The sequence below is a fragment of the Myxocyprinus asiaticus genome, chromosome 16 (genome assembly GCF_019703515.2).
Source record: "Myxocyprinus asiaticus isolate MX2 ecotype Aquarium Trade chromosome 16, UBuf_Myxa_2, whole genome shotgun sequence".
Classification (NCBI taxonomy): domain Eukaryota; kingdom Metazoa; phylum Chordata; class Actinopteri; order Cypriniformes; family Catostomidae; genus Myxocyprinus; species Myxocyprinus asiaticus.
The window spans coordinates 31,265,195-31,289,061 of NC_059359.1; the positions used below are offsets into that span (position 1 = coordinate 31,265,195).

At 40.1% G+C, this 23,867-nt stretch overlaps 1 protein-coding gene across 1 annotated transcript in view; it reads right to left on the minus strand.

Moving 5' to 3' along the window:
- Nucleotides 1-23,867, minus strand: part of fhod3b (formin homology 2 domain containing 3b) — a 276,595-nt gene that overhangs the window by 47,330 nt on the left and 205,398 nt on the right. The window contains exons 7-10 of the mRNA XM_051721466.1: nucleotides 22,542-22,653; nucleotides 19,413-19,507; nucleotides 19,092-19,235; nucleotides 17,919-18,157 (exon numbers count right to left, since the gene is read on the minus strand). Of these exons, the coding sequence (XP_051577426.1) occupies nucleotides 17,919-18,157; nucleotides 19,092-19,235; nucleotides 19,413-19,507; nucleotides 22,542-22,653 (590 nt within the window). The remainder of the gene's footprint in view (nucleotides 1-17,918; nucleotides 18,158-19,091; nucleotides 19,236-19,412; nucleotides 19,508-22,541; nucleotides 22,654-23,867) is intronic.

Consider the following 23,867-nt stretch of genomic DNA (forward strand, 5'->3'; position numbering starts at 1 on the left):
CATGCCATGGCTCTCCTGCAAGTACACCAAGCCAAGGCGCTAAAAGAGCTGCACGAGGGTAGTTCTGACCCAGGATTGATGCAGGACCTCCGGGCGACGAAGGTCACGGCGCGGTCTCTCGGGCAGGCGATGTCCACCCTGGTGGTTTAGGAGCTCAACTTGGTGGAGATGCGAGAGGTTGACAAGGCACAGTTCCTTGACGCCCCATCTCCCAGGTTGGCCTGTTCGGTGACACCGTCGAGGACTTTGCCCAGCAGTTCTCAGTTGTGAAGAAGCAGACGGAGGCCATACAACACATCCTGCCCTGGCACGGCTCCCGCACCCCGTCTGCTCGTCGACAAGGGCGTCCTCCTGCAGCAACAACACCGGCTACGCCGAAGCCCGCCCTGTGGCCCTGCCCCGGCGTGGAGCCCAACGCAGGAAGCAGACGCCACCCGTCTCACAGCCGGCCGCTAAGAACCCGAGGAAGGCTTTGAAGTGCCCCTGAGATGGGCGACCCAGGGGCAAGGAGACCTGCTTCTCTGGAGCTGGTGAACAGACCACTCCATCCCCCAGTGGAGGGCCGGGAGGAGAATCTTTTGTTTAATTTTTTGCCACATGAGGCTGTGGTATCCAGAAGTTCGACAAAAGAGTGGTTTTCTCGTTTCCTGGGTCACATGTCTGGTGCGCACAGCCGTCGTTACGACCACCATCCACCGTCCCATTTTTGCAGGTATGGTGCTCCAGCGGCGGACCCCCCGCCCCTGTGCGCCCAGCTGTGGCACAAACACGTCCACTCAGTCTCGATGACGGTGTGCCTCACAAATGAGCGCGCACAGTCAGTGCTGAACTGTCTGAAGGCGTTCAGGCGGAGGACAGCGGTTCCACTGAAATTTTTTCAGGGGCTCCTGGGGCATATGGCATCCTCAGCGGCGGCCACACTGCTCGGGTTGATGCATATGAGACCACTTCAGCACTGGTTTCAGACTCGAGTCCCAAGATAGGCATGGTGCCACGGGACACATCACATGGCCATCACACCAATCTGTCGCCGCCTCTTCAGTCCTTGGACCAACCTTGCATTTCTACAGGCATGGGTTCCCCTAGAGCAGGTCTCCAGGTGCGTCGTGGTTACAACAGATGCCTCCAAGATGGGCTGGGGTGGTGTGTGCAATGGGCAGTCATCTGCCGGCTCCTGAACTGGCCCATGGCTGCGTTGGCACATCAACTGCATAGAGTTGTTGGCAGTACTGCTCGCCCTGCGGAGGTTCCGGCCGTTGATCCAAGGCAAGCACATGTTGGTCCGGATGGACAACACAGCAATGGTAGCGTACATCAACTGTCAAGGCGGTCTATGCTCCCGTTGCATGTCACAACTCGCCCGCCGTCTACTCTGGAGTCAGCAGTGCCTCAAGTCGCTTTGAGCCACTCACATCCCGGGCGACCTCAACACCGCAGCGGACGCGCTGTCATGACAGGTTACCCTTAGGGGAGAGTGGAGTCTCCACCCCCAGGTGGTCCAGCTGATTTGGAGTCGATTCGGTCGAGCACAGGTATACCTGTTTGCTTCCTGGGAATCCTCCCACTGCCCGCTTTGGTACGCCCTGACCGAGGCATAGATGTGCTGGCACACAGCTGGCCCCCTGGACTACGCAAATGCGTGTTCCCCCCAGTGAGCCTACTTGCACAGACACTGTGCAAGGTCAGGGAGGACGAGGAGCAGGTCGTCCTAGTAGCACCCTACTGGCCCACCCAGACGTGGTTCTCGGATCTCACGCTCCTCATGACAGCCCCCCACAGGTGAATTCCCCTGAGGAAGGACCTTCTTTCTCAGGGACGGGGCACCATCTGGCACCCGCGACCGGACCTCTGGAATCTCCACATCTGGCCCTTGGACGGGACGTGGAAGACCTAAGTGGCCTACCACCCGCGGTGGTAGACATGATCACTCAGGCTAGGGCTCCCTCTACAAGGCGCCTGTATGCCTTGAAGTGGCGTCTGTTCGCTAAGTGGTGTTCTTCCCGATGTAAAGACCCCCAGAGATGCGCAGTCGGATCGGTGCTTTCTTTCCTGCAGGAGAGGCTGGAGGGGCGGCTGTCCCCCTCCACCTTGAGGGTGTATGTAGCCGCTATTTCGGCTCATCATGATGCAGTAGATAGTAAGTACTTGGGGAAGCATGACTTGATCATCAGGTTCCTGAGAGGCACTAGGAGGTTGAATCCCTCCAGACCGTGCCTCGTCCCCTTGTGGGATCTCTCTGTAGTCCTTCGGGGTCTATGGGGAGCTCCCTTTGAGCCCCTGGGGTCAGCTGAGCTTAAGGCACTCTCTTTGAAGACTGCCCTCCTGACTGTCAAGAGGGTAGGGGACCTGCAGGCGTTCTCTGTCAGCGAATCTTGCCTGGAGTTCAGTCTGGGTTACTCTCACATGATCCTGAGACCCCAACTGTGCCCAAGGTTCCCACGACCCCTTTTAGGGATCAGGTGGTGAACCTGTAAGCGCTGCCCCAGGAGGAAGCAGACCCAGCCTTGGCATTGCTGTGTCTGGTGTGAGCTTTACACATCTATTTGGATCGCACGCGAGCTTTAGAAGCTCCGAGCAGCATTTTGTATGCTTTGGTGGACAGCGGAAAGGAAGCACTGTCTCCAAACAGAGGATCGCCCACTGGGTCATTGACGCCATCGCGATGGCATATCAGGCTCAGGATGTGCCACCCCCTGCGGGGTTACGAGCCCACTCTACCAGAAAAAAGAAAAGGGGGTGTGGCGGCCTCCTGGGCCCTGGCCAGTGGTGCCTTTTTGGCAAAAATCTGCAGAGCAGCGGGCTGGGCAGCACCCAACACCTTTGCGAGGTTCTACAATCTCCGGGTTGAGCCGGTTTTGTCCTGTGTATTGGCAGGCACGAGCAGGTAAGTTCCAGGACAGCTGGCCGGGTGTACCGCTTGCACATAGTGCCTTTCCCCTCCCTTGAGGTGAAGACGTGCGCTCTTGACTCCCAGTCGTGTTCAGAGACTGTGATCCCTGGATGACTTTCCTCCTAAGCCCTCTGGCAGTTGAGTTTGCAGAAAAACTCACTGCCGGTACATGCGCTAATGAGGCCCTGTACTGAGGTAGGTGCTTCACGTGCTGGTTCCCCGAAGGCGACCCCATGTGATATTTTCTGCAAAATCGTTTCCCTGTCGGTAAACTGCATCTTCCTTGGGCAGAGGCCCCTCTGCCCCCGGTCGCCATGCTTTGTAGAAACTCCTCCCCCTTCGTGTAGGACCTACCATGGGACCTCGCCACATGAAATACTTCCGACAGGACTCGGTAAGACCATGTGACGTATTCCACTCAAATACCCCCCCCCCCTTTTTGGGCAGGGTGTGGTCTCCGTGGTGTCTTCCCCTTGGGAGGAACACCCCCCGACATAGACAATTATGGCTCCCAGTCAATTAACAAATTCCACTCTTTTTGGGGAGAAAAAAGAGGAAAAGAGGCCTTGGCTGGGCTAGCCTGTCCCTATTGTTGGGCAGTCGACTTGTTCCTGAAGGACCGTTCGACGCTCATAAGAGTGTTGGGGGAGGTTACGTGATGACCTGGTGAGCTGGCTACGAGGCACACAGCGGTCTGCCAATCTCGCACCGCCAGTCCACGTAACACAGTTTGGATAGTTGTGGCATTTTGTATAGGGTCCCCTAGTGTCACTACATCGACACAACATCGAGTGAGTGACAGATAGGGAATGTCATGGTTACTTTCGTAACCTCCGTTCCCTGATGGAGGGAATGAAACTTTGTGTCCCTCTTGCCACAATGCTGAACTACCCGCTGAAATGGCCGGGACCGGGTCTTGGCTCCTCAGCACAAAACCTGAATGAGTGTTTGCATACCAGCTCCTTTTATACCCGTATGTCCGGGGGAGTGGCATGCAAATTCCACTCGCCAATTCCCATTGGCCTTTTTCAAAAAAGCAGAGGTGTTTGGGGCTCCCAAGAGTGACCCCTAGTGTCACTATATCGACACAATGTCTCGTTCCCTCCATCAGGGAACGGAGGTTACGAAAGTAACCATGATGATCTCATCCACACTAGAACAGCGTTTTCCTCCACCGAAAACAGAGACATTCAAAAACACTCTTCATAAGTGCATACATTGGCCCCTTACCTGTCACAAGAACTGCATGCTGTGTTTGAGTATCTAATATCTGACAGACTGCGCAGAAGAAACAAAACATAAGAAGAGGTTAGTAATTGACATAGATTCCAGAAGTATTATTCATAGACTCGGTTTCACTGTTGCTTGTACAAAAGCTGTGACAAAGAAAAAAGAGGACAGAGGGACAAGTGCAAGTGAGAGGCAAGTTTAGTGACAATACACACAGAAAGTGAATCAAAGCAGTCTCAGCTCATTAGTTTATATGCTTTTGTAGAAACCCATAAGGACTGCTGGGGCATTCCAAAATGTATGTGTTTACATTTACTGTGTGCATTTACCATCAAATTCTTATTTCATCTTGACAAACTTTGTATCATTTAAAAGTTCTGACTTGAATGCTAATATGGTTAATAAATATGACCATATCATAAATCATTGTATAATGGCTCTTATGGTTTTATGTAGCATTGCATAAGAGATCATTCTTTCAGAAATTGTGGCATCATCGATCATTACGCAATAGCTGGTCACCTTAAGAGCGGCCTGTACACTTATCATAAGACTGCTATTTAATTAGGCTATTAAAATGTAAAGCATAAAGCTGAAGTGTGTAATTTTTTATATTTACCCTTTAAGCTCTGAAGATCTTTATAAAGATTTCCTGTTTCATTTGCATAACCAAAATTAAAGGCTTATAACTCTACAAAAAAACCAAACAGGGTCATTTTGGTATCATTTTAAAGAAAACCTTTCATATTTTTAATGATATAGATTATAATAAATTATGACACTTTCAGCCTAAGAAACTTCTGACAAATTACAAAAAATAAAAATATTAAAAAATAAGATTTTTCTGATATTTCCAGATTTGACATTATATATCTCAAGGTGTAAATAAGGTAGCTGCAGAAAAGCTTTTGTTTTGTTCCCAATCATGTCACCTGTAACTGTATAGTACAAAGCAATCAAAAGTTATATCATTACAAAAAATAATTTATCCAGGTGTCCAAAATATCACGTACTTGGCGACATCTCCTGGTGGCCATATTTAATTACAGTGAACGATCCTCTCTGCCCATATTTGGATTACTTCCACCTCTGGTTGCAGCGATCTGAATCCTAATACAATTGGTTTAGTGTTCCTTGACGCTGAACAACGTACCTAATTTCCGATGAAGTCATCTGATCCAAGAAAGATAACATGTTTTTAGCCAGATAGCACATTATTTGCTGTGTGCATATTGTGCTTTGTGTGGATTATATAATGATCTATGCATCTGATTATGTTGTGTGTGGGCCCATTTTAACATGAATACCCTCCTCTAAGTAATGATTCTGATTATGTTTCATGAAGTTATAAGTGAAAACGTGGCGACATGTACGTCAAAGACATGTACTTTGCTATTACTCACTATATTTCTGTCTGTTAATAAAACAAATAGGCTAGTTGTATTCAACTCTTTGAGAGCTTACCAACGACATATAACACAAGGCTATTTGATCAGTCTGATGTTTTTACAAATTACAAAAATATGTACAGTGCAAAATTTGTAATAAATTATCAAAATGGAACACTTCTGATTTGTCTGCAAATTTCAAAGCACTTGTTCAGATTTTTTGTCATAATGCCTACATGCATTGTAAAATAGAGCTTCTAAGCTTTAAAATTATACCTTTTTTGTGTTGGTCAAACTTTAATTATTAATATTTTGATAATTTTTTTTCTACGCAGGCACTTTCTCATTTCCCAGCTTAATATGCAGAGACAACTACAAGCCATTTATTAGGGATGGGAATCGTAAGGACTTTAATGATTCTTGTTCCGATTCAGATTCCTTTTAACCATTCAGATTCCTGAACGTTTCCTTTAACGATTCTTATTTTTGAGAAATAAATATTTGCAATTAAGAAATGCATTTTTTATTGCATTTATTGCTCTCAAAATTCTGTTGCCAAATGATTAGATCATTTCAGATTTCATCAGAGCAGATGTCAAATTAGAAATAAATTAATACAATTCTTACATTTCATTCATTAATTGTTTTCATAAAATATCACTGATTACAACAATCTCATAGAAATATGAACCGTTAACAGAACTGAAAGTCATGAAAATCTTACCCTACCATTTATAGGTTGATTCCTCCATAAAGTCCAAAGCACTCTGGCTCTGTGGCACTATCAGAACATTCCTGTTTGTTTGAGCATTCTGACCAGCAGTTTGAAGTGGGACTATTTGTTTGTCCAAACAAAGACAGGGTGGGGAGTGTTCAGGAAATTTGAAATGTAAAAAGAGTCATTGTTCCAATTCCATTCTTGGCACAGAAATTACACACTTCACCTTTAAATATACATATTAAACAATAACTATGTTTACAGAGAAGATCTGTCTTTGATCCACTTTATAATCCAGATGTGTTCCTCAAGCTGCCACAGTCATAATGTCAGGCAAACATGCACAAGACATTGCAAAGCATTTTCATCTTTATTCTCATGAAATATGGACCATACAGGCACTGTCCAGGGTTAAATACAATTGCCCTTTTATATGTGACTTAATTTAAAGGCTTCTCTTGGTTTTGTAAGTGGTACAATGGACCAATGAATGGCAGATGAGTTGTAAATGTCAGTAAAAGTTAGCATCCTTTAGGGAGTGTCTTGCACTTCAATGGCTGATTCAGGGAGAAAGAGACTTGAGTTTCTGAAAGCCTCTGACTTTTTGCATTCCATCAAATATTGAGGAAGCAACATAAAACCAAGTATCAAGATTTATCAGGCCGTATCCATACTAGTATCCATTTATCCTTATAAAGGACTGAGGATTTGATATATAAGACAAGTTAAGCCACAATATTGCACACGACCATAAGTTAAGACACAGCGAGCATAGCACTTTACAAGGATGCACATGGGCTTTGGAGGATACACAAAGTTTTAAGAGGTTCTCTTGAATGTGGACACAAAGGGATAAGGTGATGATCCACTAGGTGAGGGAGGGTCTGACTCTTTTTATTATGTGGGCTTGATGGAACAGGAAAAACAACAAACCCTCGCCATTCACAGGAGTTCCAGCGATCAAGAGAATCCCTTGCCGCGCTTCCTTCCAATTGAAGAATGAAATCCCCAGAAATATTGTGACCATGGTCACAGTGTTTGTGAGACCTGAACCAATAAAAATAGACATGGGTTTCTTCTAAAGTATCACTCAGGGATCTCATATCTTGACTTGTTTGTCCGCGTAGTGAAAGTTATTCTTTAAATAAGAAATGCAACTCTGAATGGCTCTGTTCCAAACCCTACTGCCTACTTAGGCAGTTACCTTCTAAGGCAGCATCCTGACATAAATGGAACCTCATGACTGATTTTCACAAAAACTGTCAAGAAACATGTCCTGGTCCAATCTGACTCCAAAATCAAAAGAAACAAATATGACATTCTATTTTGCATTGAAAAAGAAGCCTATTTTTAAGATCACTACTATTTTTTTTAATTTATTTCCTGACATTATTTTCATGACATTTGTGCACATTTTACCCCCCAATTCTCATTACCACAATGCGAAAAAAGATGGTCATTGTGATATTCTCATTATTGCAGCATGAAAAAAATTATATATTATTTAAACTGTAAAGTATATTTAAATCATAGTAGTACTCTCTTGGCACTGCCATTAATTTTTTCTAATTTTAATGTAAAAACAAAAAATCATAGTAGAGCAGTACAACAACATTTTTTTCTGTAATACATTACTCATTACTTAGGGTAATGACAATCATCATTGAAAACAATGGGAATAGTAAAATAAAACACCCGGACACATTATGGTAATGAGAACAGGGGTTGGGTCCCCATGTCATAATGTTACAATGCAAAATATTCGAACTGATTTTATTTTAAGTAGAGATCTGCTTCTCAGTCACAACCAAGCAGCATCAATTTTGTTCATTTTCATTTTTCGTTTTCATTCCCAATACCATTTTTAGTTCCTGGTCTAAGAGACACGTTTTCAGTCATTACTTAATTTTGACAAAATGTGTAGCAACTGTGTTTTGCCTTTGCAATGCAGGATGCATTCTAGGATTGCCTCATTCGCATACATGAGAAGCTGCCTAAAAATTTGGCCAAAACAAGGTGTATCTTATGAGGCAATAAACTGCTTGGAACAAACTTTATATCAGGAGTGCACTTATGATGCCATCTAGTTAAGCAGCTCAATAGGATTTGGAACCGAGTTGCTATGCATGCATGCATGGTGTACTGTGAATGGCGAGAATCTACTGTGTATAACTGCACTACCTGCAGTGCTTGTCTGGTTCTCGCCCCTTCTCGCCCTGCGAGGTGCCCACAGATACCTCATCCAAATCCGACGGGCAAGTAGGGACAAGGGAAGATGAGAGAAGAGGGAGGACAGGGGACAGGGGGTCTTCGCTTGGGGAGGTGGAGGCTGAGGAGGAGACAGAGGAACCCTGGGACAGGAGGGCCCCCACAGACCTGACAGAGGCCCAAGAAGACAGTCTGGGTGATATCAGGGGACCAAATTCAGGGGTCAGGGTAGGGGAAGACACTGGGGCCTTGCGGATAACCTTAATCCCAGACTGGCCCCTGACGTTTTCCTCAATGTCTGGGTCAGCAGCATTGGGAATGTAGTTGACCATGCACTTTAAAGGCAAACACAAACTAGAAGCTTCCTCTACGGTTGATGCCATCCAGCTACAAATAACAGAATAACAGCAGAAGATCAAATAAATGATGGGAACACCATGAAATTCTGGGAAAGAAGAACTGACTATTAGTAAGAGTCAGGAAATGGAAGAGGATCTACAATCTAGTTTCTAACTCTAAGACACTCTGCTCTGAGGTCCTGTTCTGCTGAAATACCTTTCAGATGCCTGTCCAGAAAGCTCTGTTTTCTGGAGTTCCTCATCTTTCTCCTCCTCCTCTTCCTCCTCTCTGTGGCGAAAATGAGGGGTTGAGGGTTGTAAGGAGGGATAAAGGAAGAAAGGAAAAGCAGTAAGGAAAGGAGAAGACAAGAACTTTCACCACATGCTCTGATGGCAGACGAAATGACATACAAGGAAATCACAACACAAAACATTTAAACCATTTAACAGTAGAAAGTGAAGTCACATTTTGTCATTTTGTCACACAGTTTATGCCTGATTTATTTTCTCCCTGCATGGAAGACGACATATATAATATGTTCACATACTCATTTTTAATGCTACAATAATTTAATGAATACTTTTGAATCCACATTATTTATGAAACGTTTAATTATTTTAGAAATGAAGACATTCTCTCTCAATACACCAGCATTTTGGCTGTGCAGACACACCAAATCTGAACTATAAATGCAAACCACCACGTTGGCCATTAAGATGCCGCCAGTATGTTTGTCGGCAAGCCATCGGGTCTTAGCAGTTGTTTGCATATGTTGGATTTGGCTGTGTATGTCTTTGCGTATGTTTGCTACGCCTTTATTTGCCTTGGGCACTCTATAGACGTTTGGTAGCACTATGCTATCACATGATCGCCAAACACTTATTAGTATTTAAACTTCCATGTTGACACTGGGCCGCCAGGACCCTGGTGGCTGGGTTTTCATCCAACCTAGATTTCTCCTGTCTATACCGGTGGAGCTCTTTCAACTGCACCGTTGTTCCTGTCAGAGAAGAAGACGCCTCAGAAAATCCAGTGTGGCTTCATTATGATTGAGGCTTCAAGTTTCCCTACGTCGCGAGTATTATATCACGATTCCATGGAGAGAAGATTCTCATGGCTAGTCCCTGTTGCTCCGGATCAGTGGCTTCCATCGTATCAAAATGCTCTGTCGTTTCAGCGCTTTCCTTCACATCAGAGTGTTTGGAGGAGATCACGTTCTTGGACCTGATGATCGAATCCCTGCAACCTTAGACCGCTGAAACGAGCTAAACCACCGGATTTACATGACCACACAGGTTGTCCAGAAAACCTAGACGCATATGCCTTACACCGCAGGAATGGGCTAAACCATTGGATTTATCTCAAACCGCAAACTTCATCTATGTTAAGATGGCTCTAGTCAATGCAAGGTCCTTGGTGAATAAAACTTTCATCTTAATTTGAATTTTTAAAGATTTTTTTAACACTATTTTACATCTCATAAATTTGACTTTTTGTTTGTGACTGAGACTTGGTGTGGACTTGAGTCCTTTATCAGAACTTTCTTCCAATAACTGCTCATTTTTTAGTTCCCCTAGACTCTCTGGATGGAGTGGAGGTGTAGCAACACTCTATAAGAATTGTTTTAAATGTCACTTATTGTCAACAGAAACTTATACTAGCTTTTAGCTGCAATTATTTAAGATGGAACTAATTTCTCCAGTGCTCTGTGCATTATTATTTATAGGCCCCCAAAATACAACAAAGATTTTATTTAATAATTTTCTGTTTTTTTATCTCTTACTGTCCCCACTACGGACAATTTTCTTATTCCTGGAGATTTTAATATCCATGTGTGCTGCCCCTCAAAACCATTGGTTAGAGATTTTTTTAGAGCTCATTTATTCTTTTAATTTTACTCAGTTTGTATCGGAACCTATTTATATAAATGCCCATACTCTTGATCTTGTCTTATCTTTGGGATTTCCTATTACAAATGTTGTTATGGATGATGTTCGTTTATCAGATAATTTGTTTGTCTGTTTGTATGCTACATTTCCTCTGCCAAACTTATGTAGTATTAGACCAGGCAATTATACTCGTTCAATTAACAATTCCACAGCAAATAATTTTTCTGAAGCATTTTTAGCCTCATCACTCTTTCAAACATTAGAGTCGCTGCCTCTTGATTTAGGTATAGAAGAGCATTTTAATCTATTTAACTGTATTTGTACAAACAGCCTGGATATTATTGCTCCTATTAATTATAGAAAACAAAATAATCATTCTCAGCCATGGGTGAATAATGAAGTTCGTGCCCTTAGACAAGTTTGCTGTGAAGCAGAACGGAAATGGAAAAAGGATAAATTGCAAGTTTCTTTTGAAATATTAAAGGAATCTTTGTCTAATTTTCAGAGTACAGTGAAAGCAGCAAGATCAAGTTATTTTTCAGATATAATTAGCAAGAATTTTCGTAAGCCTAATATTCTGTTTCATACAATTAATAAAATGTTATCTCCTTTAGTCACAAATTGCCTTGAGGTTAATTAAAAAACTTGTGAAGATTTTTTGCAATTTTTCTTAAACAAAATTAAGAACCTCAGGACTTGTATCATTTCACCTTTGTACGACTCTCCGGAGATACCTTAAAGTCTCAGTAGTTTTTATAATTTTGAACCTGTTTCTCTTGCTCAGTTGGTAAATATAATTACTTGTATGAGACTTGACACTAGTCCCTTTGATTCCATTCCTCCTCGGCTGCTGTTAAACCTTGTAGACCTATTAGGTCCTAGTATTCAGTCTCTTATAAATAATAGCTTAATCAATGGTATTGTTCCAACTAGTTTTAAACATGCAGTAGTGCAGCACCTCATAAAAAACCAAAAACAAATTTAGATCCTTCTGTTTTAAAAAATTATAGGCCTACATCAAAGCGACCATTTTTATTATTTACTATCTCAACTTCTTCCATTTTTATCGGAATATTATATTATAGACACATTCCAATCTGGGTTTAAGACCTATCACAGCACAGAGACTGCTCAGATCAAGGTATCTAACGACATAATAATATCTGTCGACTTGGGGAATACTGTGGTTCTTATCCTGCTCGATCTAACAGCCGCTTTTGATACCATTGATCATGAGATCTTATTACAGCGCCTGGAAGAGGTGGGTATCAAGGGTACATCTAGATAGATCCTTCTCAGTCTGTATTGGAAACCTGTTTACCTCATCAGCATCAATATGTTGTGGTGTTCCACAAGGATCTATTCTCGGTCCAATTCTATTTTCTTTATACATTTGCCCGTTAGGTACAATTTTTTGAAATTATAATATTGCGTATCATTTGTTTGCTGATGACACCCAGCTGTACATTCCTTTCAAACCAGATAATTCTCAGTCCTTTTGTTCTCTAACACACTGCCTTGATGAGGTTAAGTCTTGGTTGGCAAGTAACTTTTTTCAGCTTAACAATGATAAAACGGAATGTATTGTTTTTGGTTCTTCACCGGCCACCAATGTGATCACTAACAGACTAACCTCTATCTCATTAAATGTATCTGACCAGGTTAAAAACCTCGGTGTCATCTTTGATTCAGCATTGAAATTCGACAAGTAAATAATAAGTGTTGTCAAAACTTTTTTTTCCCCCAACTTATAGCTAGCTCTAAATTAATTGTGGTGCTATCTGTCAAATATCTGGAAACTGTTATACATGCATTTATATCTTCACTCAGTACCATCTCTCCCGTCTTCAGCTTGTTCAAAATGCAGCGGCCAGGCTTTTGACAGGCACAAAGAAGAGGGAAAATATAACCCCAGTTCTGGCTTCTTTACATTGGCTGCCAGTCAAGTTCAGGATACAGTAATACAAGATCCTTCTGCTTGTATTCAAGGCCTTTCAAGGTGTAGCTCCTCAGTATATTGCTGATCTTTTATATCCTCAATCCTCATCAAACTACTAGAAATCTGAGGTCCTCTAACCAGATGCTCCTGTTTGTTCCTAAAACAAGATTAAAATCTAAGGGTGACAGTGCTTTTTCTGCTGTAGCTCCCTGACTCTGGAATATTCTTCCCTTAAACATAAGACTTTATCCTATAGTGGAGATTTTTAAGTCTTGCTTAAACACACATCTTTTTAGTTTGGCATTTGAGGCTGAGTAAAGTTATTGTTCTTAATGTGCTGTGTGCATGCTCCTGTGCTGTTTTACTATTTTAATTTTACTACTTTTGGAAAGCACTTTGGTCAACAGCTATTGTTTTAAATGTGCTATAGAAATAAAATTGTATTGTATTGTATTGTATTACACAGAGCCTATGCCATAGGTTTGACACAGAAGTATAAACCAGCCTTAAGAGTCACTTGTTTGTGAATCGAACTACACTGGTGGCACCACATGCTTGTTGCTGTGTGCTACTAGCAAAGACAACTTAATAGAATTTTTTTCTATTTATCGTCATTATTTTGCTGCACCCAGTCTCTCTCATGACATTCAATGAAGACTGCAAGCCCACAACACAAAGTATTTTAGTATGGTGTTCTGTGCACATTGGCAGAAGAATGCAGATGTTCGAGAACTGTTAATGGAACCAAATATCATGAAAATCATTTGGTTCTGGCATTTAACAAGAACCAGTTCTCGATTCCTAACCCTAGGGAGGGGGGACGGACGGACTGACGGACAGATGGACAGACAGACGCACGTACGCACACACACACAATCAGTTGATACAACAAAGCATTACGACCTTTCGATTAAAAAGGCAGAGAAGACCTGGGCCTCACTGCTCAAGGGTCTCTCTCGCTCTCGCTCTCGCTCTCTCTCTCTCTCTCTCTCTCTCCCTCAGTAGACTGGTATTTATTACTAATATGGAAAACACCACACTTCAAAGGTCCTTCTAATTTCCTGTGGTGGGTTAGCTAAGAGACAGCAGGATCAGATGACTGACTGAGACAAATTCAACTATCTGTCAACCAAACCACTCGAAGAAAAATAATCCACAAAACCCATCACTAACATCAGATCCCGTCATTTATAATCTAAAGTATACACAGTCTGTGCAGCTCCACAAAAAGAGAATAGTGACGAGAGAGATAAAAAGATAGTAAGGATGTCATAAAATATAGATTATTGATCTACATGTTATGTAGATCATGTTATGTAGATCTACGATACATTTTTGATATCGATATATTAACATCAGCCGACATTTAAATTAGAAGCCTAATGCTTTCAATTCATTGCCAGTTGCATTCCATTCAATGCAGTCTGATGTAATAGCACTGAGAGACCACAAGGGAGCGACATAACATTTACTGAAGCCAGTCGCGGCATGGACAAGGCATCACACATTACAAGCTGATGGCAGTCCAAAGTAACAACGTTTTTGTACTTCTTCAATAATTAACAAAGTGACATTGATGAGTTTGCAGGTTAGTGTATGAAACTGGTGTAACTGTGCAAACTGAATGATTAGAAATGGCGACGCTTATTATGCAATTTCCTTGTATGTAGCATTGAATAACTCTTTCATTCAAATTGTAAAACCACAAAAAGACATACTTGTATCTTAAAACACATTGTGTAGGCTAAATTAAAGACAATTATACACAATAAATCATCCAGTAATGACTAGAGTAAATAATCTATGTCTTCTGATAATGATTTGGGTCGAATTGGATGGAAACTATGCTATTGAGCTCCATGGCACTGCAGAATTTTTAACAGCCTCCGGAGATGGCGAGCCAGCAGTGTGTGCATACATACCTTCATAGAAAATAATTGTTTCAAATTTTAGACCGTGCCATGTCATCCACTAGACCCGTCCGGTGTGCAACTTTAACACTATTGTGCAACAAACAGCCCTTTTTATGTCTGAAAAAATCCCAATATATATAGATAATCATCAGGAAAATCTTCAGATTATTGATATGTGAAAACGGCATCAATCCCAAGCCTAACAGATAGTGACAAAAGTATTAATAAAACATACTGTATTCTTGCTGTGCTGTCTTATCTGACTGCTCATACAGATTGGCTGTTAGATGGTAAAAAGTTCACTGATGGCAATTTCATTTGTTAGTATCAAATGTTATATTACACAGCAGTTAGTTACAACCACTAATTTGATTGGACAAATGGCTTATATTATGATATGATATGATATCATATCTTATGATATTTAGTGTAACAGCACAGGGATGCTTCACTCCATCTGTGTATATTCGCTAGCTGACAGCTTTGCATCCTTGACATCCCACTATTTATTTTATTATGGGCAATAACTAATCTGTCTGTTCTTATCAAAAACCAGTATTCACAATGAAGCTCCTTTCTACAATTTTACATGCTTCAAGTAAAATTCACCATTTTAAATGTTTGCTAGAAAAGACTGATAACAGTTCACATATAGCAGTAAAGCCCTTGAACTTGAACTTTCCTCTGCAGCTTATTGAACTTGCATTTCCGGTCTCCCGCGTTTGGACGTGTTTGAATGGGAGTGAATAGAGCGTGAAGTGTAGTGTGACCACACCTAAAGGATAATGTGCAGTTAGCCGGCCACAAAATAAACTCTGACAGGGTGATCAAGAAAGTATTTACACTTGGTCACTTCATGCATTTTTACTGATCAGATAGCAATCCGATCATGAAAAGACCAAGTGTAAATGCTGGCTTTGAGACAGATATAAATCCAATCAAGTGGCTTGAGGCGCATTCAAAATGAAACTCAGACAACTGTAAATGTATCTGGCTTATCAAGCTACATTTACTCCACCCAAACAGTGCTACAGTATGTCAACATAGGGAAAATGTGAAACTTAACAGCTGCTACTGAGCAATTGCCAAGGCTCGCGTTGCTCAATAAATAATAACAAATCAAGAAACTGATGCACATTGTAGGAGATAGAGAACTTTTTTCTTTCTTTATTTGATGACTTCTATGACACTTTTATCTGTTTCCTATATCAGCCAAATCAGAGAGATGACAATATATATATATATATATATATATATATATATATATATTGTCTTACCAATATTGTCACTGATATATTGTGTATCCCTATTTTACTGATCATAGCACAAATTATGCAAAATGCTTACATTAATACTGTATCAGTATTAAAAATTACATTTATTCATGAAAAATGATCTGATCTGAGGCTTGCAAAATGTATAATTCTAATATATCCTTGCAGTCATATTTCAACTTATTTGATGGTTCTAAAACAATGGAGAAATCCCAAAGACAGCCTTACTCTGATTATAGCGCTCACGGAGAGCTCTAATTAATCAAATGGGATGGTGAATCCCATGCACTGGCAAGTTGATTTTCCGGGGCTCTGTAATTCAATATCACTTTTGGTAAGATTCACACACAGAGACACAGAATAATGCCACACTCTCCAACATTCCAATTTCACAGAGCCAGTGAGCTGGCCTGGACTCTCTTTGCTGCCTTATGTGACCTAATTGTGGGGAGAATATGTCCTCCCTGACAACGGACTTGTTGGATCAGCATATTATGAGAGCATATGAAGCTTTTTTTGGGGGCTGATATACTACCATGATAGCCAGCAAGGATATCTGCACAGCTTACCTTTGTACCATGAAACATTCAAAGGATCTGGATTAAGTTGTATGATTAAAGTTTACAATGGAATGTATAAGGACAATAAAGATGTCTTTTGAGCAAGATCTAGTACCTCATTCTGTGCAACTGCCCTGGAAAGAATGCATGGCTAATACCTCCATATTTCAGTGACTTCCTATTTTCACCTCTCTCTCGGCCTCAACGGTTCCCACCATCTCCCTCGTGTGTGTGTGATTAATAAAAATGTCTGTGCATTAGGAAGTGCTTTTCGTCTCTCCCTCGGAGCATAATTAAATTCTCCATCTTCTTTTGGGACTTAAAGACTCTCATGTCAAAGGTAACATGATAGAACACCCAATATAAAACTGCTTCCCTTTCTTAGAACATCAGTACATCCTGAACTACACATTGAGTTTTACTGCTGAAAATGAACACGTGTTCAGAGGAGGGTAAAAATGGTATAGCGTAGAGATCTTTCGCTTTCACTTTTCCATAGATTTCACAAGAAAACAATTAAATGTCACATCTCTGTTTTTATGTATTATGCAAGGCAAGGACACAGTGCAAGATTAGCAGTGCTAGGGAGTATCTTACTAAAGTAGCTACGCTATAAACGTACATTTTTCAGTAGCGTGACAGTGTTGGGAAAGTGCTATAAAAGTAGTTCGATTTAGGAAATGGCATAAGGATATGGCCTAACATATTTTTGCATCTGTCAGCTCTATTTTTCAATTGTTTTTCAATGTAAGTATGCGCTAGATGGACGTCTTCTTTTTTTTTTCAGCGTCTGGCGCAGGAGAACCGTCTTTTTTTTACACTGTTTCAAGTAAAAAACAACAACATCTGTTTAAAACGCATCTTGAGATATCTGCGTTCTGCTCTATTTGTGGCACTGCCTCTAGCTTTTTTTTTTTTTGCCTATGGATGCATTGAGTGAATCGCCCCTAAGGTGTTAGTTGTGCACTGCTTTTTCTCACTGTCAGTTGGCTGAATAACTTCTTTATGAGGAACGGAGAAGCGTTTAATTGTATTTTTCATTAAATTACAAAAATCTATATACTGTAATGCATGTTCATGTTTGACAAGGCAAATCAAAAGGTAATGTGTTACTTCTAGTACTTCTACTACTGCTTGTTGCTTTTCTAGTAACACTTTTTTATTCCGACAAGTAGCAGTGTAGTCTTACAAAGCACTTTGAACCATGCATAACGTAGTCTAAAACTCACAGATATGAGGCATTGCTTTTTTCAGTGTAGTTAGCTATATCTTGTTAGTAGCTGGTAGTATAGTTAGCCACTTCATCAAAAGGTCAGCTTGACTGAAGCTTAACTACTATAAATTATGTGCTTTGAAGCAGCTTTACAGCTTCAAAGTAGCTCGCCCAACAATGCAATATAATAGATATATGCCACCACTACAACCATCTGCTGTCTGGAATGATCTTTAATATAATGACAGTAAATCATGGAATTATTTGTGCTTTATGCTACACATTAATTCAATTAATTCACTAATTAATTAAAGTCAACCTCACTAATTCACTAATTAATTTTTTATCTCCTCTTACCTTTCGGTGATATCCTCTATCCTTTGGCTATTAAAGGGCAGGATGTTGGGGGTGTGGCTGTGGCAGGGGGAAGTAGGAGCAGAGGTGTGGCCTTTCCCATTTTGGAGTGAGTGTCTTCGGCTGCGTCGTCGTTCCAAGCCCCGCCTCTCAGGTGTGGCCCCCACACTGGCCCGACGCCGGCTCTTATGTCCGGATGGAGGCTGAGCCTCATCATCACCATCTTCATGACGAAGGGTCATCTATACAGTAGAGATGTCATAAAATATCGATGTATCAATTACTAATCGGCAAGTTATTTTATTGAAATATTTTTGAGGCATCGATATATTAAAATGAGCCGACATTTAAATAAGAAGCCTAATTTGCGTACTTTCCAGTTCACTCAGTTGGCCTCTGTTTTACAGTCTGGTGTCTGCCGTAAAAGCATAGAGAGACTACAAGAGGGTGATATAACATTTACTATGGCCGGTCGCGGTCAGGAAAGGTATCAAACACACACACAAACAGACACACACACACACACACACACACACTGCTGCTCACACTTAACCAAAGTTGTGTTGAGAAATATGTAAAAGAAAATTAAAAACAATAATAATTATTTAGATTCAGTAAATATATAAAATTATTGTGCAACGAGCAGCCCAATTTATATCTGAAAATAATCCTGATATATATATCGATAATCATCTGTAAAATCTTCTGATTATCAATGCATAAAAAAGGCTTTGATCCCAAGCCTAATAGACAGACATAAAAATATTAGATGAGATTTTGTTACAATATTAACAAATAATAACAAATATTGAATCACAGCCAGTTTAAGGTTTATTTTAAGAACTCTGGGTCAATAAAGGCCTATTCAAATTTTTGCACAAAAAAACATGCACAACAAGATAAATTGACTTATTGTTAGGAATGGGAATCATAAGGACTGTAACAATTTCGGTTCCGGAAGAAACATTCAAGAACTGTTAAACGAATGTATTGATTCTGGATAAAAAACAGTTCTTGATTCACAACCCTATTTAGTGTGAATAGTTTTGGTGCAACAAATGTATTTTATAATTTCATACTGCCTTTAGTTGGCAGATAAGCAGATTATTTGAACCTCAAGAGGATTGTTGAGATGCTGTCTGACTAAAATCTAAAGCAAGCAGAGCGAGTGCTAACCTCATAGATGTTGAACTGCTCCACTAAGTCCAGATCTGTGCCCTTCCTGTTAAGGTGCCTCTGAACCATGGTCTCCATCCCTTGCTCCTCTAGACTGTCAACCACATCATAGAACGAGTCCTGGTCGGCTAGACCAGCCAATGTCTGGAAGGACAAAACAGAGATATAAAAAAAACAAACTTTAATACAACAACAACATGTAATATTATTAACAGTGTGCAAAGAGAGATAACCATGGTGTGGAGATCTATGCTGCTTTTTAAGCTTAATTTGTATATCCCCCAGTCTATAAACTATGTGCAGAGAATATTGCAGAGGTACCTTGTTGATAAGGGTCATGGCATATACCAGCAGCTCAGTGTCCATTCCATCCTTCTCATCAAGGATTTCCATGGTGTTGGACCAGGGCTTACAGCCTGGACACACACATACAAAAACATATAATTTATATAATGGTAATCGAAACACTGAAGGTGAAATTAACTATGAATGAATATCACTCACTGATAGCACTGTTTATTTGCACCCAATTCACTGAAGGATTTACATCAATACATTACATTTTTGTGTTTAAGTAAATATAGCAGAAATGATTAAGTACTTTCTACATTGAATAAGTTAAAGCGTGAACTTTTAAGTAAATATTAAGTAAATTCTTCATTTGCACTCAATTCAAACATGTAAAAATGAAGGCTTTAGCTCAAAGATGCCCAAACCAGGGCTCGCACGCCAAAGTTGGCCCGTGATGACCTTTGATTCGACCCGCCTTGCCGTATATGACAAGAGGGGGAAAAAAAGAGAAGAAAAAAAATGCTATTGACGCAGCTTTTCACTGGATTAATTTAGAAGATTGCAGAATAATAATTTTTTTATATAATGAAATCATAAAGGAGGGGAACCAGGGCAACTTCCATATTTTAATATAATATAGTTTGCAGGGCCTGAAATTCGGCGCGGAATTGCGGGTATTGTTTTATACAATTTTAATCATTTCCGCAAGTTCCGCGTTCATAATGCTAGAAATTCCCACACACTTTTATTCACGTTTGTTGAAATTAGTATAGGCGCGCACAGAAAGCTCTTTGTCGCATAGTTACTGATGTTAGTAAGATGTTACAGATGTATAAACCTTTCTTAACGTGTTAATTCAACATACAAATGTCGTTATACCACGACTTCGTAAGCGAGCAAAGCGATAAAACTATATAGTTTCTGTTTATAATCAACAAAGCTGTTAGCATTGCAAGCGCTTGACGTAGGAGCGATCTGTACTTTTTGACACCTTTCATATCTTGGCGCTCCTTCATTAGTCATAAATAATTTGCAAGAAAGGCAGAAATAGCAAAAATGCTTTGTGTAATGTACCAGCTGCATGGTTAAGAGAGACACTTAAACACCTTTTACATTTCTCATCTCCATATCTACAGTAGTTCCATCCAGGGTTGGAAATTAACAGGGGCTCTGGGCAACAAAAAAAAATTCACCTACAATCTGATATAGTTCCAAATACATACATAACGGTCTTCATTTTATTTTCGCTGGACATTATTTGTTTCTTAATGTCCATTGTGTAGATGTTGCCGTGTCAATGGCGGATGCTCGTGCCATAAACGCGCACAGACGTGCACTCCGCTTCTCATCAGTTCGGTGTCATGCTCTCGTGCTAAAATAACCAAATGCTACAATGCAATTAATAATAATATTAACAAAAATAATATCTGGATTTGTTAAATAGCCTTGATGTTAAATAAAATGTAATTAATGATACAATAATAATTTTACAGAACATTTACCACTGTATGAATCATATCTCTGACTACTGTTCATTGCTAAATGCTTATTTTTGCATTGTTTTATTAAATAGGCATGAAGGAAGCTACTCATTCCAAATCTGGAGAAATGCTGTCATCTACTCCTGTGAAGTCATGCAATTTCTTAATTATCGAAACATGCCATTTTAAAATTGAACTGTTTAAATTATTTGACATAAAAATTCATTTTATAAGGCTAGAAAAAAAATTTGTGATTGTTTATCTTTATAATACGTCACCATGTACTAATCCTAAAGTAGAAAACCTTGTCATATTTATTTGCTAATTTGAGTAAATTTTACAAGCAAATTAAATAATATTACTTAACTGGTGTCCCAGCATGCACCGGGCTTGAATAATTAATTTGCTTACATAAGTTCATTTTAGAGTTGATTTTGTTGTTTCGCTTGGTAACTTCTTGTTTTGTGAAGTCTGAAGTTCATTTTCTACTCAAAATGACCTGTTCATAAAAAATAAATATCTGTTGATTATTAGTGTTTTGTGCCTCTGTTCAGGTCTGCGTGCACAGCTTTGGATCTTATTTCTAAAGCAAGGTGATGTTGTAAAATACACTACATAGCATGCATTAAGCTTCCCTGTGGAAGGCATCCATGTGTCATGTGGTGCATGATTAATTACGTTAAAAACGCTTTGAAATGTTAGTACTATTAAAAGCATGGCTTAATTCATTGCTACATTGCTTAAGTAAAATGTACAAACAAAGAGTGAGTAAAAGTTACTTGAAACTGAGTATTACAAAGTAAACATTACTTGAGAATTTCAAATTATAACCACCAAGAATTGTTTGTAGCCTTTACTTTACTATGGACTGTTATATTTACAATCAATTTCTGTGTGGAAATTGTTTCTTAGGTTTTTCACTCGAATTCACCCTTGGATTCATATTCAGTAAATCAATCAACTCATTTAAAGAAACTGTGGTTTAAAACACTTAAAATGGTGATTGAAATAGTAAATCAGATGAAATATGGGGCAAGTTCAAGCAAATGAGCAGCATTTGTTTGGGGAGAAAATGTCTGCTAAATAGATTAATGGCAGGAGTTGTTCTGCTGCGTCTGCAAGCCTGTCTGTCTCTCTCTGGGAGACCAGAGACAGAGTCCTCTCCTCTTATGTAACCATATTAAAGGATCGCTCTCTTTTTTACTCTAGCTCTCCTAACGTCGTAGCTCTGGTCCTATCATCACCTTTTTCCATGAGCTCAGTCGGTTAATCTTGATTTACGCTCCAGGCAACCCCTTATCATTCACTGCCAATGCAGGGGTCAACAATATGAGCAATTACTTCTTAACATCCAATCAAATGAGTTTGTAAGCTGAAAGCAAACTGCCACATTCCTTCCCCTCTCTTGTTTTTTTTCTGCTCTTCTTGAGTTTTAAGCTGCAGGTAACTGAGCCCCGCCACAGGAGAGAGTTAGAGTCTCTCTCAATCAGCTGAGGAGGGCTGAAATGCCTCTCACACTTTTGAAACAGGAAAAAACATTAAAGTGCTAACAGCCAGCAGGCTTTGGACCTGAGCTCGGCTTGGACTCAAACACATGGACCCAATACTTAGTAACACACAAGGAAGAGGGGCTAAAAATGGAAATTGTGCATATGTGTGAGTAATGTGGCTATGTTACCTTGCTTGGTGTCCACGTTGTTGACGGCCTGGATGAGGAGAGGTGCGTTGGACTCAGTGTATTCCACAAATACCAGCAGCAACTTCAGAGCAGTTTTCACAACCAGCCGGAACTACATACAAACACACACATACGAAAAGGAAACATAATTCTTTTCTTTCTTTCCACAGCAACACATAAAGCAATATTATCATTTGCCTTCACACACATTCTATACCATATTCAAAGACATCTTCATTACTATACACTGCTGGGATGATATTAATAGTATAATTGAAGCTGAGAGAATAACTTGAATTTCCTGAATTGGATACCAAGGAGTATTTTGATAACAGGTTAGGAATGTGAATGTGAAATGTGTTTAATAAAACTGCTCTCCTCTTGTAAAAAACATGTGCGATTTAACAGGAAGAAAGAGAAAGGGACAAGAAGAAATATACTCAAATTCTGCTTTCTCCAGCACAGACATACTCGAACATCTGTTCATTTTGTGACCCCAAACATTCATGCCGATTGAAGCTCTAACACACAAACACGCACATATATACAGTACATGTCCTCGTTGTTGCCACAACATGTCTTCATGTTGCCACTAGAGGGCTGGACAGGACCAAGGGAGGGAAAATGACATGCAAAACTACAACACTCTATGAGTAGGTTTAAGATGGCTGCACTGCTGAGCTTTGAAAACATTGGCTTAATGTACATAAATACAGAGGAAAAAGTCAGTTGTGAACACTGTGCGCAAAACTATGTGACCCTATGAGCACGTTTTCTGTCCTTGAATTAAATGGCACTAGACAAAATAACAGTTGGTGTGCACTCTAATATCATGCTGTGAACTTAGTGCTGTCAGTCGATTAAATTATTTAATTTTTGTAGTTAATTGCAATTAATCACAGATTTAGAAAGTGCTGAAATTTGACAATATATATATATATATATATATATATATATATATATATATATATATATATATATATTCTTTTCTTGGCAAAATGTATTTATTTATATCTTAGGAAGAAAACAAAACATTTTGGAATATAATGCTTTATTAACATTTTCCAAACAAAGCCTTCCTCAATATAAACAGAAATGCACTAAAATATCACCAATTCAAGTCACATCAAACGTTTCCCAAAGTCTAATTGGGAGTTTGACTAATTAAAAGTACTAGTCCCCACACAGATTGCATATTTATTGCAATGCGCATTAAATCTGTTAAACTCTCTCCTCCACAATATTAATCTGCCGGTAGACTGTGGCTATCCGCGTTCCTACAGCAATCGTGAAGCTGCATTTATGATTCGCGTCAGGGCGGCAACG